Source organism: Ascidiella aspersa, chromosome 4 (genome assembly GCF_963924565.1).
Source record: "Ascidiella aspersa chromosome 4, kaAscAspe10.2, whole genome shotgun sequence".
Taxonomy (NCBI): Eukaryota; Metazoa; Chordata; class Ascidiacea; order Phlebobranchia; family Ascidiidae; genus Ascidiella; species Ascidiella aspersa.
The window spans coordinates 12758635-12775273 of NC_139450.1; the positions used below are offsets into that span (position 1 = coordinate 12758635).

The following is a 16639-nucleotide window of genomic DNA, read 5'->3' on the forward strand; positions in this document are numbered from 1 at the left end:
TCTGACAAACTTACACAACATGTTCTCATAAAAATCTTACGAAATTTCGATTGACACTAGTAATGCAGCTTTGGTTGGTTTGTTTGGATTTGTATTAAATATTTGTTTTTTCTCACGTATCTTAATTAGTTTCCACATTTTAATGCCTGTTTATAGCTTTTAATTTTTACACATGCATGTAAAATAGTTGTAGTGATAATACAATGCTAATTGCTAATACAACATTGTAATATTTGTTTTAGTTTAGGTGTTAGTCTGTGTTGTAAAACCTTTGTGAGAAGTGTAATAAATAATCGTGTTTCGTACAGTTGCGTTTAGCTAAATCCAAAGAGGTTATAATCTCTTTGGCTAAATCGATGCCGATGCGTGACACCCTGTCATGGATGTGGTGTCACCCTGTCACTCATTTTTTTTTTAATCTGGAAAAGGTTTGCTATGGTCAAAGCGCACTTTTATTAGGTTAAAAACATTTTTAATTGTGGATTTTCATAACTGATAAATTATACTGTTCAAATTAATACTTTTTGATTGTACAAGATTTTCAGCCCGATAATAGGTACCTAGCCTTCTTCTAAACCAGCGGCTGGAAACTTAACAACATAACTCATAAATTGTATAATTTTTTTTCCATTAACAGCATTAAAATCCTATTAAATGTATACCCGGTAGTGATAAGCGTTACAGACTAATTTTTGTTTGATTTATAAAAAAAGTAATTATTAAAAGCACTCTGTATGTTATTTGAATTGCCTGTTATGATATGGTTAAGTTTATTAGTAATTTGGAACACTTTAATTTTAAGCAGTTGTTATTTGTACCAAAATGATTGCTGCTTGTCACACATTACTGCCCCTAAATACACAGGACATTAGACATGCCTTAAAAGTTTTATCAAACAGTGTTTATAACTGTTTTGCAAAATGACAATAATTCACTCGCAGAACACACCAAAAAAAACTATTCTTCTTCCTGGATTTCTATTCTTCCTGGATTCTTTCAGTTGACATTCAACACATCGTTTTATTATATTTTATTACAAAGCAAGGGATGCCAAAAAAGGTTGACAGTCGCACAACGAAATAAATACGGACTAGTTTTGGCCACACCTTGAGTTTTTTACTGCTACACACACGTAATTTTCACAGCAGACAGACACGACTAAACGCATTTTTAGCGAGATAGTGCGTGCACTACTTTTTGCCGTGACTAAAGATACTTTTTGATAGAAACCACCATTTTTTTACGGGTTTTGGTAGGTTTTATGTTCGGAATGTTATTTTACAAGGTTTAGCAAGTATTTTTTTAAAATTATCATGAAAATATATTCCTGGAACGCTTGAAAAGCCTTTTAATTCGAATCTTTCTTTTCTATGTCTGATTTTACCAGCTTGACTAGTTTAAAAAAACAATTTTTATGACATCCTTGCGTAATTTTGAAACTTATCTTCATGTTTCAATAAAGTGCAAAAAGTGTATGAAAATAACCCTATTTATACCTTTTTTCACAAATAGGGTGTACCCGCACTTGTGTTGCCGTATGAACGGCTTGTTAAGTTTCCAAATACATATTTCTGCCAAAACTTCCATTTAATTTGCCTCCGCCATGATCATGACTGAATTATATCGCCTAGCTTTGTCGAGTTTAAGTTTCGCGCGCTTTGTCGGTGGGGATTAGACAGAGTCACTTTCATACACGACGCGACAAGTCAACAGTCAGACGTGTTTCGTCGCGTCGTGTCTGAATATTGAATATGTCTTCATACTGATGCAAATATTTCACAAACAATATTCTACTAAATGAAGGACTTATTCAACTTTTACTGTAACCAAATATGTTTTAGGGCGTGTACTGTGTAAAACAGACAAAGTTTACGAATTAGCCATACTGCTGTCAATATGATTTAATTGCTTATTCACCTTTTGTATGTTGGCATACCTTATAAGAATAAACTAGAAAACTATTAGGTTGGTTGTGTTAATTAACTGAGGGGCAAAATGGGCCAACACTGCGCTGCATATAGATAATAAACTTAAAACAGTATTTAATTTTACAGATTGCCAACGATATCAGCTTTCAATTGACGAGGGTTTCATCGACTTCTTCCTTGGCAAGATTCTTTAAAGCCTTCAAGTTTTATAGATTCCTCCATTTCACATAATGCATCAGTTTTAAGCCATTTTTTTCATGTTGTTACACACTGCTAGAATACAAAACTTCAAATTTATAAAATAAATAGAGCCTTTCCTTTTTTGAGTAATTCTTCTATGCCAGGCTTCCAGAAACTGCAATTAATATGTAATACCTGCATTCACGAATCGGTGACAGGGTGTCACGGAATCAGTGACAGGGTGTCACGGAATCAATGACAGGGTGTCACAGAATCAGTGACAGGGTGTCACGGAATGGGTGACAAGGTGTCACGGAATCGGTGACAGGGTGTCACCAAATCGATGACACCTGTCACTAAATCGGTGACAGGGTGTCACGGAATCGGTGACATGGTGTCACCAAATCGATGACACCTGTCACTAAATCGGTGACAGGGTGTCACGAAATTGGTGACAGGTGTCATGGGTTTGGTGACACAGACAGGGTGTCAATAAAAAGTCACGACCCCTGTTGCATTTAACCAAGACAGTCAGTTTGTTAACTTTTTTGTATCGAAAATAAAACCGAATAGAGATTTATTTAAGAAATTAGCCTCTTATCAGCCCAGAATTATGTAAGGCCAATTTATGTAAACTTACAAATGTTTAAATGTTGTTTTGGTTCCTACATCATTGGTGGTCCAAGGTTGACAGCGTGGCGGGCCATAATATTTCTTGCATATACAGTACTTTGCGGGCAACCTAAAGTAGGCTACCGTACATGCGTATCAGGAGCGGGTCAATAATTTTCGTTTTGTCTGGGCATGAAATGTTTATAGATGACTCCACACAGTAACATCGAAAGACATAAGTTCCAGAAACTTGCGGCTATCGATCTTATGCGCTAATGAAATCGAGTGATAATGAGATTGGGAAAAATTTAGCGCTCAAAGCGCGAAAAATTGTGTATTTGACAAAACTTTTAATTAAGAAGAAGACTGCATTTTATAATCGTAGGATGTTCGCGGGCAAGAAATCGTGCGTTTATTTTGTTACCGTACAATTTTAGGAGATATGTTGCACACTTCACAATCGCTAAGTTATCGTTTCGCGCAAAAAAGTTTGACCTAAATCAATTTGGCTGAAATTGCATCTTGAAAAGGGTCAGCGCGTTACCTGTGAAACAATACTTTCCAGAAACGTGATATATTTTATCGTTCATTCACTTTAATTCGTCTCAAATAATCGGAATATATTTTATTTCTATTTTAAATTGCAGATTAGCTCGAGAATTCGGCTAGCAACAAAAGGCCTCTATAAGTTGGATGATTTGTGACGTCACGCTATAACGTATTTTGTGACGTCATACTTAAATAACCAAGAATGCTGGGTCTGATGACTGTTTTGAGGGGCGTCCCGATTTTTAGCCTAAAAAATATGGCAACCTTACATTTGAGCAGCCACTGTACTATGTAATACTGCTCTTTAAGTATTCCTTACCGAAAAAATACCGACATGAGTTCAAACATTCCAGGGAGCTTATTTTTCGAGGACGTTTAATATGCAAAAAGCGTATATCGTACTTTTATCTATATCGATTTTAAAGTTTCTTTGCGGCGGCTGTCAATGTCGAACGACGTTCCTCTCGCGACTGTTGGTGGCGTGAAAATAACGCGAGCTGGTCCCGAAGGTGTCGCCAAAGCGGAACTTGTGCCCGGGCAGGTAGCCGGTGTAATGGGGGAGGAGACCACCATTTACGTAAATGCGCTGCTTCTCACTTCCCGGCGCACGCCGAATTGAAGCGCTCGTACTGGGATTTAGTACAGGTTGGTTGTCGAGCAACTTTAGGTGCTGCTGGCGCTTCGTGAAGTCCACCAATGCCTCGCGAGTCAGGTTGGGATAGTCCATTGCAAACCTGTCCATATAATATTTTTTTTTTATATATTGATAAGATTTTACAACTGGCGCGATTTCTCGGCCGTTCGACAAGAAAGTAACTTTCTCTCGGTGGGATAAACGGACTTCGTCTCAACTAAAAACTAACAAAAACGTAACGAATAGCAAGCAAATTGTTTAACGTGCAAAAATTTGGATAAGTAAAGCAATATTATTACAAAATAATTAAAAAGGAAAGTTAATTTCAACCCAAATTATTTTGACACAATAACTCAAGTAGCTACAAGATAGCCAATTCTTGTCATAAAACACGTAAGTCAAGTCATGTTTACCAAAAATACTTCAGTCAAGTTATTTAAAAACAGTGACTTAAGTCAAGGCATTTTTAATGACTTGGTATTAAGTAATTACAACAATGGTGTGCGCTTTCCTGGTCTTATAGGACTAACAGAACAATTTTGACGGCAAAAAAACGATTTCAATAAATTAAAAGCGAATTAAAAAAAACAGGAGGGACCTGCTAAGCTAGTAGGTCTCAACCATCCTGAATGCGTAACCCTGACTTCGAAAATATATATAAAAAAAGCTTCTCGCGTACTAATAACGTTCGTGTTACGTGTAGCACAAGTTATAAACCGCTGTACTGATCAATTAATTTTGTGACATCACAATTCTTGTTTGTTTCAATGCCCTTTAGATTTAGAACTTAAATTCACGCAGACGTTTTTTATTGTTAGCAATCACCTATTATGGGAGTTACAGTCACCAAACCGGAAAATAAGAAGTAGTTTAAACTTTGGTGCATCTTACTTTCTAAAATTCAGTCGAAATATGAACCCGTTTTCTTTGAAACTTTGTGCTATGCACTGTTTTGCATTACCCATTCAAAAAGCACCAAACGCAACGCTAGAAAATTTGGTTACCTATAATAACTATGTCGTATCTGGACTGTTTCAGTAGCAAGAAACCTAAACTTACTAAAAACGAAACAATGTGTTACTCGTCTGTGGTAAAATTTTGCATTAGTCAACGAGTTTGACCTTAGCAACGGCCGGTAACATAAAAAATAAGGTGCTCGAATAAAATAAACAAAATGCAATAACATTTGTTGCTGCTTGTGCATCTTGTCTAGTCTAGGCATCAGTAAACTTTATGAAAACGATTAATCGTAAAAGTACATACCTTCCTCTAGCTCTGGGGATAAAACCAGTGTACCCAGACATGAAGGTTTTGTCCGGGTCGTGCACGTTCATAAAGTACGGACTGACTGAGTGCTGGGCCTGGTTGAGGGAGACGTACGGTTTTGGCTCCAACCGAATCGCCCTTTGTGGCGGAGCCGGCGTCAACCGCTTACGCTCTTTGTGAATGTTTTGATCGTTCGCAAAATCAGTGATTGCGTTTTGACAGTTTTCGGCGTACCTCGTGCCGAAATGGTTCTCCTGCTTAGGAATGTAGCCGGTGTAGCCGGGCACCATTCGGTCGTTCAGTTTCTTGTCGCCCCAGCTCTGCTTACGTATTCGCTTCCACTCGTTCCTGTCCGGTCCCTTAACTAGGCTGTCATCTTCCTTCGGAAACATGTCCGCCAACACCAGCCTCCCAGACTTGGCCACAGAAGGATCTGTGAGCAGTCGTGATGTGGTCATGCCATAAGTGTCGCCGAACTGAAAGGGAAACTGCGGGCTGTAGCCGCAGTAGCCCGGTGGATAGTAGGGCTCATTGCAGAACGTCGTTCTTTTTTGGTGGACCTTTAAAGCCATTTTCAGGTTCGCAACGTATGCATCTAACTTTTTAGAGATTTTCCTTTCTAAATTAATACCTTGCCTGAGACAATTGTAATGTCACAATGACAGGAACAAACTATAATTATCTGATTATATTTTCGGTATCTGACGTTTGTAACGTGTTACTGCTGTTTTCACTAACAAATCTTCAGGCTAAAATACAAACTTGAGCCAAATTGAACTTTTAATCGCAAAATAGAAAAAATCATAGGTTGTAATCCTTGATCTAAATTAAAATTTACTTACTACCCAAACCTAAGAGAAATTGTGCAAAAAACACAAAGGGAACTATTAAAAGTAAACCCAATACATCTAAAATAAATTAAAACATATTTACTATAAACCATCGACTTACTAATATAAACCACTGAAATAATTGTATAGAAGTCAATGTCTTCAAATAATTTGACTCGTTTTATTTTGGGAACTACTTAACTAAACTTATGTGTAAAAAAGACCAAGCGTTTTTTAGTTTGATTGCATTATATTTAATTGCCCAGCTTATTAACGTATACACCAATTTTCATGTAGGCCTAATGGTGTTTAACGTAAAAAGGAAAATAATAAAATTTTGCTGCGTTACCGTTTAGTGTTGCACTGGCGATGAAAGGTATTCACAATTTTTTATAGTATGTTCTACGAATCTAGGGTGAAGCAACGTCACGCAAAGCTCTCGCGATACACCAAACAATAGTTCAAGAACAAAACAGTTCTATAGGCCAAAAACGTTGAGCAGGCCAGTTATCATGAAGCTTCTATATTAAAGGTTTAGTGTAAACCGCACGGCAATATTTAATTTATGATTGTAAACACAGCTAATTGGCATTAGTTTGCATTGAGTGAGTACCAAAACGGGTCATAAGTTTACCCTAGTTCAAGGATGTCGAACCTTTTTATTGTTTGGGCCACTAACCAGACCCTAATCCATGAAACAGACACAAGGAGGTCATACACAGAGGCGGATCCACGATTTTTGCTTGGTAAGTCACGAAACCTTCTTGAATGTATTTAGACTTGATTTTATTTGTACACTTGCGCACGAGTTTGATTGAGCAGCAAGCTTCTTAAGGTTGTTTGTATTATACGACATCACGTTATATAACGTAATTTGTCTGGTAATCTTTCTTGTTTAACAATTTCACTAAAGGCTTTGATTGATTTACACAACAGCTATATGCGTTGTTAATTATGTACAATTAAACAATAGACATATCATATTAGCACGAAGCGACCATTGCAGTTTTGCGAGAATTTGGGTCCACACGTGACACGTCTAGCCTAAATCAGTGGCTCTGTTTGCTGGCTCTAACGGGAGATATTTTAAGGCATGCACAATGCGCCTCCTAAGGTGGACCACAAGAGGTCCACATGGAGTGTTTTTGAGTAATATAGTTAACACCAGTAATTCAAGACACACAAAAAGTAAAAAAAATTGGTTCTCCAGTGTATAAAAAATGTAAATTATGTCAGGTCAAATAAAAATTGGTAAACATAAAAAATCGTTACTTCGAAGGTATGGATGTTAATCAGAAAAAAATATGGCGTGTATAAGATTATAAACGGAAAATACCGTAATAAACCGCTTGAAAGCAAATTCTACACGGCGGCATTTCTGCAAACACAATTATCTTTGTCGTTCAGTCAGCTTAGAACACCAGCTCACCCACGGCAGCTCGCATTCTCGATTTTACGCCAAGCGGGGCGTAAACTATTCAGTCGCAACCCAGAGCGGGATTTGGCGCTGATCAGCAGCCTCCGACGTTTACCTGTTCGGCAGCATCAATAACAGGCTCGCGAAACGCCAACGTAGCAACTTTACTGCGCTCAACTGCCCGCGATCCAGCCCCTTGCTGTCACGGCTGCGTAAGCGTGACCTTGCTTACCCGGCGAATCTTGCCCCCTCTTTTTCCAAAGGACGGGCGGACCTGGGTTTCGGCAGGCCCCGATAAGCGTCGGCCATTTGCAGGTGAGAAGCCGACGCGATAGGATGGTGGAACGTTCAGGGCCGCAGTGCGCGTCTCCGCTGCTGATGGGTGAGTGAGTTCGTATCTTTTAGAAAATCGATTCTTGATTTTATAAGATTTTTATACAACAATAGTTTACTATTGTGGATTAAATTTGTATATATATCACGGAATGTCGCTGCTGCTTAGTTTTAAACAAGATTTACGTTTATTTGGAACGGACTGTGGTTTGATATTCGGTGGAAGCCTATGTCGTATTGCATCTGTCTCAGGAAACTCAAGTATATATATATATAAAAAAAAAAATACGTATACTAAAAAAATAGTCGAATGGTTTAAAAGTTACGAATAACACTTATTTGATTTACAAGACCATATTTAAAAAATTAATGCAGAGAAGGATAAGCCAGCCCTTTTTTATTTTGTAAGGTTTTTTTATGTATTTTTTTATGAGAATTATATAGGCCTACAAACAACACAAATTATGCACAAATATTGTTTTAATGCAATTTTGCATTTTTTATGCTGTTTGTTTTTTATTAGATTAAAAAATGACTGATTTATTGATTCCGTATTATATAATTAAGCGACGTTTTTAACGCAAATTATGTCGTAGATAAGATCAATCAACGAATGACAATATGCGATAACCTATAGTAGCGTGTAATTTTACGTTTATAAGCCCATACACTGCAGATGCGGAGAAATTGCGAAATCCGTATAGCTCAGCTACGTCGGCGTTTCGGTATGTAGGCTGAGGCCGTAGATGCTTAACACGTCTGCGCATTCGAGCGGTGAGGCGTAACGTCTAACAGGTAGGCACTGGCAACAGAGCACCAGGCATCTCATCTGAGAAAAAGCCCAAAACAGAAATCTCCTATAATTTGCTGTTTCGAAAGAGGCCGTTTTTCGTACGTATTTGCCGATGTCGGTCTTTCGGCAACAGCCCAATCCAGTCGAACCCATCCATGCACGGCAGTCGAGTCGTCTGCTCTCAAATCGACTGTCTCCTTTTAAGTATAGGCGATACCTAGTCGGCTGTGTTGGCAATACTTGGTTGCCAGTCAAGCGTTACCCGGCCAGGTAAGATGGATTGCCTGGAAAGAATCCGACACAGAGCCTTAAAAATGCGTTGAACTGGGTGGTTGAAGTCTGTCCAGCACTAACCACAGGGATGCTGTCTTTGTGGACTCGTTTGTGCAAACATCCACTGACATAAAGCAAGACCAAGATTTGTACTTTAGAAAGAAAATAATTAAGCTCTTTGATGTAAAATGATCTTTAAAAGGACGAAATCGTACCCTTTTTTTAAAGTACGGTCGATTTTGACATGATGAAATCGGTTAAAATACCTATAGTTAGTCGTTTCTCGCAATTTGCGTGCTTAGCGATCCCACTTTATTGTGCACGCCAAGCACTCGAACGCCCGGTAATATTACACCCTCGTCTTGGCGCCGTTTAGCCCCACCGCCTGAGAAACTATACATAGTTCCGTTTCGCTACGTTCCACTAATTTGCTGCTCGAGTTTTCTGCTATCCCATGACTGCGTCCTACCCCCTTGCCTAAGCGTGACTATACAAACTTTTTGGAATGCCAACGCACACCACCCTGGGGACCATTCTGGGTGAATTTGTGTGGATCGGTTCATTTAGACAACGCCCGATCTGTTCAGTGAACTTACGATAAATCTGTTCCTAAAAACGCAAGTTTTACCCAAAATGCCTGAATTAAAGCTTTACTGCCTTAAATGTATGTACTGACCCATGTTGAAAGTATCAGATCGGTCAAAGCTTTTGTAACTGCCGAGTATGAAAATCTTCTGATTTGCTTGCCGGACAATAGCGTGCTGCTTGGCGCTTGCATTAGTAGTACGTCGTTCTCCGGACGGTTGACTGGAGAACTATCGACATCTTAACGAATTCGGCAAGTTTGATAAAATGTGAGGTTTACTTATTTTTTGCGATATTAAAGCTTCCTTTTCTGATTTATCAATTACAAATCTTTTTATCTACAAACAAAGATACATCCATTTTGTTTCCTTTGAGAAACAATATTTAGTCAAAACTGCTGTATGGGTCTTGACATGCATAGTACGTCTAACTAACATCTCCAACAATTATGCATTATCCAAAGATATACCAATAATTCGTATATAATGTGCTATTGTCTGAAATCTAAATCCAAACATACACATGGGACAGCTTTTCCAAAAGGCAAACTGCATTCAGCATCTACAGAATATTCTTAGCAATTAAACTAACCTAAAAGAAAAGTTGGAACAAACATAAATATCCGCCATTTATTTTCGATATAAATAAGGCCAAACAGGACAATAGCTTAATTAGCCCTGCGTTGAATAGCAGAAACGCACATTTAGCAGATAATATAACATCGGTCGTGTCTCGGTTCTCGCCGGTCTGTGATTTTCACCAGTTGTTGGTTTCCATATCGTACCAGTCGAGGTACTTGGACACCCTGGTATAGACGGCCGGCGTTCCCTTGCCGCATTTCCAGCCCCACGACGTGATACCGGCCAAATACCAGGTTCCACTTTCGGTCTGGCACTGCAGAGGCCCCCCGCTGTCTCCCTGTTTAGAAAGTACAAGATTAGTTAGGTTAAATCCGGGGTAAATACATAAAATAAGGTAAATACATATTGAAGAGCAAATTTTATGAGAAAACATGGTTTTAAATAGTTAAGCCAGTGTTCAGTGCTCTACATAAACCGCTTCAATAAGAGTAGTTTTTAACCAGTGGTATACGTGCCGGTGCCACTTGTACGCTAAAGGCGAGACGCGAAGGCGTTTCAGGTGGTACGCGAGCAGTTTAAAGGCCTTATGTATTTTGAAACATTATTTTGTAAATATACTACAAACGTATAATATCGCTCTGTCGTAAGTTATTTATTCCGTTTGACATATTAAATCGACCTAGAATACAGCGTTACAGTTTTTTTTTCACTGAAATGAGGATTTTAAACGCTTTAAAAAAAAATTTCGAAAATTTGTTTCAAACCAGGTGGTACTTGGCTAGAAAGAGGCTAAGAACCATTGAAATAGTATCGCAAACCTTCAGGCTCGATCTAAAGCGACCTTTAAATACCTCAGAACTCGTTCGTTTTTACCTGACAAGTGTCGCCCCTGGTCGAAGTGCCGCAGATCACCGATTCGGGCATGATCGTTTCGCCAAAAAAGTTCTCGCATCTGGCGGGCGACAGGATTGTGGTGGGAGCTTGCCTGAGGACGGCTGACATGTCCGTGCCGTCTCCCTCCAATGCGTCGTCTCTGTCCTCTGCAAAGGAAACCATTTAGGAGCAATCTTTCAGGCGATAAGTGAGGTAAACAAATTGTTTTTTGAACGAAGGGTTCTGAGATGGTACCAAGACCAACAAAAAGTGTATTTATGAAGGTAACAAAGGCTACGGTACAAGGCCGAAGGTAAAAAACAATGAGTTTGATGATTTTTCCTAATGAACAAAAAGTATTGTACAGTTACCAGCCTTTCATACCCTTTTGGTAAAAGCAATGTGATTTGGAATTACTAAATATGAATAAAAATAAGTCAATTTTAAATCAATTTTAAAAACGTTTTAAACATATATGTAAAGTCTTGTAATATATAAGTAATACAAAATCTGTTTTGCATGATATGTCAGTATCCCGATGAAGGCGTTCTGTATAAGACGTCAAAACGTCGATTGATTATATAATACTGCTGGATGAGCAACACTCGGTTATATATTATGCCTGGCAGCATTGGCTTATTTAATACATTTTTACACTGTGATTTCTCTGATTTAAAGTCATATATAGATTGTGATAAACAATAAAGCATGTCATTTGAACTAAATCATATAAAACCTGAAAGTAATTGCACAATAATCCTTTTTAGAGATAAATAATAAAATAATCCTTTGGAGTGATTATCTTACTTGTTGCGCCCCAACCGGTGATGTAACAGGTCGTTCCGGTTGGTGGGCCTTCGTTCTGCATGGGCAAGCAGATCGGAATCACTTCATTCGTGAGGGTGGCTGGAAACTCCAACTGAACGGTTTTAATGAAAAGTTTTTTTTTAACGCTTACTGGAATGTTAGTTTGTCACGGCAGCGTTTGTCGTTGTTTCGTTTAGATCAGAAATTCCTAATTTACCCCTCAGAAAAACTTGGTTGATTTTATTAATTATAATTTCATTAAAATATATACCATATCGTATAATAGTCAAAGTTGTACAGTAAAAAATGTTCAAATGCACTTCAGGGATAATTACCCACGAATTAGGAACCACTGTTTTAGACCAAGATGGCACGGGTATACGATTTGTACACTTAGCCCAATAAATTTGTACATATATTAATTAAAGCTATCATATCAAATTATGAGGGTCACGGAAAAAAAAGGAAAGAAAAATATGCACTGTAGTAAAAATCTTTATTGCAAAAAAGCAAGACCTCGATCAGTCCGATATCGTAAGCCGTTGACTCAGGGTCGAAAAACGGATGAGCGGAGGCTCGGTACACGGGGATCTCGACTCTGGACGACGATTTTTTATAGATGTTGTGCTCTCCCAAAACCACCACCATACCAGAGGTGTCCCTGCGTAAAGGATAAAACAGGCTGTCAGTATAGCTATATGAATGTGTGACGTGGAAAACATATTTTGCAGTATTAGGTATTCAATGAATATCCTGTTGTTGCCAGGCATTTGGGGTTATTGAATGTATTAAATGGATATAGGTATTGAATGGCTGCAAAACAAAAATTAATTCAAGACGTCGTTAGTTCCGCCTGCTGGGTTGAAATCAGCCTACATTATTTTAACTTGAGGGCGACGTTAACTTACTCGTCTTCTGGAAGGCAGTGAGCGGCGGTCAACACAAAAGACTCGTTGACTAGGGTTCCACCGCACTCATGCTCGCCGTAGTTCAGCAGCTGGACCTTAAATGCAACAACAATACATTTTTTGATTCTGTTATTGGGCAACCTTTTTTATTGATTGTTTTTTAACATGAGAAATGTGTATCGAGAGTGGATTGTGTTTGTCCTTATGTCGTTTTCATTCGATTGATGTTAACAGGGTATAGTCGTATGTGGTAATCGTTTACTACTCGCAGTAAATCTATGTTTTCTTTATCGTCAAACTTCACAAGAGGTAAAGAAGGTAAGGTGTTTCTTTACCGATAGTTTACATGAAGTAAAAGCTCGACTGTAAAGTGTGTAGGGTATGCGTCAAACCATTCTTTCGTTTTTAAATGAAGCGTATAATAGCGCACACGTTTCAGTATAGTAAGCATATGGTAATATAGGAGCATCGTACCTGCCACGGCCAGGAATGGGATACCGCTTCATTGCCCCGGATAATCTTCAGTACGCTGGTCAGTTTAGGCTTCTGGGACGGACTTCCGCACAACCTCGATTCCAGTTCTTCAGTGTCTGTAAAAAAGCGACTCTATTGTAGCTTAGCAAAAAATACCAGATTACAAGGATATTTGTTGAAGTCTGAAAAAACTTGCAAACACCAAGATAGGGTTGCTTTGTTTTTGTATCTTAAGTTTAATTTTGTATTATCACCCCTGTTTTAACACCTAAGCAAACACCTGTCTAAGAACCTACCTAGACCAATCTTATATAGTCTCTTAAGACATGTTGATTGACCCAAGTGCTCCTAGCGTTCATGTAAACACGTTTGTGAGCACCGCACCCCTTTCATTATTCTTTGTGGTATTTTCACCTATTTTTAGATGTAAGTACGTTCAGGTTACGCCTTTGAAATAGCCACCCAATGTAATCTTTGAGCTTAAACACGTACCGATGTAACCACATTGGTATTCAATATAGCCTACCACACGCTCACCACCAGTGGAATGCAATGGTTTCATAAACTTTTATTGTCTAATTTCGTAGCAACTTAAACCAGGGTTTCCCAAACTGTGGTCCGCGAATTATTGGTGGTCCGCGAGGACTGCACGGGTGGTCCGTGGCGATATTACGAGAAATTAAAATGCCACACAGATACGTTGTCCAGTACGTACCCTTTTAAATAAATTGACGCAGTTATTCACAACATAACGATTTCGAAAGCTTTTGCTATCCAGTATCGTGAATCTTACTTGTTGCACCTTTGTTGTAGTCAAAAAGTAAAATACAGGTCCAGACTTTCCGTGGATTCTAACTTATGAGTTTGCCTTTCATAAATAAATCCTAGAATTTATGATTTATGCAGAAAGAAGCAATCGCACACGTCTCATTGATGTTTTCAGTTTGTAATTAAGTAAAATTCGTTTTTTGTTATTTTTTGCTTTGTATTGCGGTCTGCGAAAAAACTGTTTCACAAATAGTGGTCCGCGGCAGGGGCGGATCTAGAGTGGGGGCGATATGGCCATGGCCACCCCCAAACTAAAAAAAAATTAACATTTTTTTAACTTTAAAGCAGCTTTTTTTCGCGCTTCCCTAGGTAGTATGACCTATTTTCGCCAAAATAGGACATATTTTTAAGCTTTGTAGTGTGATGTATGGGCTCATGGCGCCATAGTGAATATTTCAAAAAAAGTGTAAAATTCGTTTCGCGAACTCGCGCAAAGCGGCGTTTTTCAGATTTTGCAGCGACGGCATATGTGGCCGTACGCTGAGACTATATAATAAACGAACTTGAATCCAAGTAAAATTGAAAGCTTTTTGGTGTTAATGCAAATCTGTATCAGAACCAGCCCGCCAATATAATTCATCCGGCCTGTCGCCTCTTTGACAAATTAGACACGAGTCCATTTGAATTACTTTTTTGACTATTTTAAGTGTGTAAATGCAAAAAATGTTCCCGCTTTGCGCGAATCATCTATCTACATCCAGTGTGTTTACATGCTGATGCTCTTTTTGAACTAGATCAGCGCTTCTTTACCGTTGCGCCGTGGAAGACTGCCATGTGCGTCGCGGACAAACGAAAAACGTATTCAAAAATAATGGACAAATATTTTTTAACCAATTTTTTTTACAACTCGTAAGAAATTTAGAAGAAATACCGGTATACCAAAAAAATCGCGCTCGCTTCGCTTCCCAGGTGTGCCCGGAATAGTTAACGAACACTAAAATAGATTAACTATTAAACTTATTGCGTTTCCTCAAAGTAGTTTTATTACACTTTTTTAATAGTAGCATTCTAAACCGTTAACGTTTTTAAAGAACCGTAAACGCCTTTTTTTTTCAAAAATAAACGTTTTTTAAATTTTTTTAAAGTAAAGGCTTTGTTTAGCGCTTTGCGCCAAGACTTTACTGATTCCTTCAAAGTAATTATAAAAACATTTTTAAAGTGCAAAAAATATCCGCCAACCTGATTCACAATTGTTTCAAAGTTGTCATAACACAAAATCTCAGTTAACATATGTTGTGCGGCCCGCAGAGACCTTTCTGAGTTAGTTTGGTTTTGGCCTGCCACTACAAAAAGGTTGCTGACTCCTGTGTAAGGATTTTAATAACCTATCCAATGTTAGGATTAAATGTTAGGATTTTTCTGCATAGAGTTTTGCTCATTTCAGCAACCTTATTTGACAAAAAACAATTACAGTAACTTAAAAATTGAGAGAAGTGCCATGAAAGAAGCACAGCCGACTGCAGCAGACAACGCTATGGTTTTGTTATGACGTGGCCTCGGCCCTTTTTCGGGGGGCATGTGAGGTTGCTCTCGCCTTTTCGGGAAAAAGCAAGATGTGTAGACAATAGACATGGTAGCGTCTTTCAGCAATATTCTCCATACAGGGTCACACTAGGAAACCGGCCAACTGTAGAGGCTAACCTTATTACTTTTTCGTGCTTTCAAAAGGTCGGTTTTTCGCGCTACGCGGAATAATTTGTTTAACAACCCGAATAATGTTATTTTGCACGAGTTCGTTTGTTCGGACAGCCGATGTTATTTTTACCTGAATTATGACGTCACGCAATGACATACTTTTGTGACGTCATATCTGAAAAAAAAAAGTGACGTCATATCATAAAAAAATTCATGGCCCTCCCCAAACTAAAATCCTAGATCCGCGCCTGGTCCGCGGTCCAAAAAAGTTTCGGAAACCCTGCCTTAGACCAAAGCTTGTGCTATTTTGTATTATAATTCAACTATTATTGCGTTAAATTTGCTTTCTACGTATAGTGGATTGTATGGTCAATAACCAGAAACTCGGCGTTAATACCATGGCATCTATAGTATTCAACTACAGGTTTGCCAAAACAAAACACTTTACTTTGCATATAAAATTAAATCTAATCTACTTCTAATTGTTTCAATTTGAGATGGCATTCAAGCATTAGTTCGTCTGGGTGCGGCAGTTGATTGTATTGCACTTTTTAACGGATTTTTATTTTTTTTGTATATTGCACTCTGAACTTGAAAAACATAAATCCTAATTCGACATATAGCCAATATAACCATCTAAAGACTTTTTGCATCACTATCACGAGTTATCCACTCTATTTATACTTTTCATAACATCCTATTTTACAGTATCATCTTACTTACCCCAGTCAGGATAATTTTCTTTTGAGGAATCATCAGCAATTTCATCGCTACGAACAGTTAAAATTATAGCTTGAAATACTGCAACAAATATCAGCAAACACCTAAACAGCTGTGCATCGCAGCATAACATGGCTTTTCTTGTAAAATAGTACAATTTAACTTTGCATCAACTGAGCAGATCACACTGGATTGCAAAGTTGCTGTTTCTAATTCCCCCCTTGCAAAATTGTTTACACCAGTTTAGTGCGAAGGCATGTATTAGAATACCCCTTCGAGAACTTTCCTTCCGCCGAAAACAAACTGTCGCGTGTTGGCCCGTTGGTTGTTATACTTTCGGTGGGCGTCGTGATGCTGATTTGGCACGACAAGGACACAATCAGTTAGCTGTAGGCCTATATTTTCAGCAAACT

The 16639-nt window shown here is 38.4% G+C and overlaps 2 protein-coding genes across 2 annotated transcripts; both read right to left on the bottom strand.

The window, feature by feature from the left end:
• Positions 1 to 3711: 3711 nt before the first annotated feature.
• On the bottom strand, positions 3712 to 5741 carry LOC146147957 (ciliary microtubule inner protein 2B-like). The gene is made up of 2 exons (XM_083387967.1): positions 5167 to 5741; positions 3712 to 4003 (listed from the first exon to the last, which is right to left on the bottom strand). Exons 1-2 carry the CDS (start codon positions 5739 to 5741, stop codon positions 3712 to 3714), a joined length of 867 nt encoding a protein of 288 aa, XP_083244093.1.
• Positions 5742 to 10156: 4415 nt separating this feature from the next.
• LOC146147958 (chymotrypsin B-like) lies at positions 10157 to 16359 on the bottom strand. The gene is made up of 7 exons (XM_083387968.1): positions 16230 to 16359; positions 13044 to 13159; positions 12570 to 12664; positions 12178 to 12322; positions 11662 to 11773; positions 10855 to 11021; positions 10157 to 10318 (listed from the first exon to the last, which is right to left on the bottom strand). Exons 1-7 carry the CDS (start codon positions 16357 to 16359, stop codon positions 10157 to 10159), a joined length of 927 nt encoding a protein of 308 aa, XP_083244094.1.
• Between the last annotated feature and the right edge of the window lie 280 nt (positions 16360 to 16639).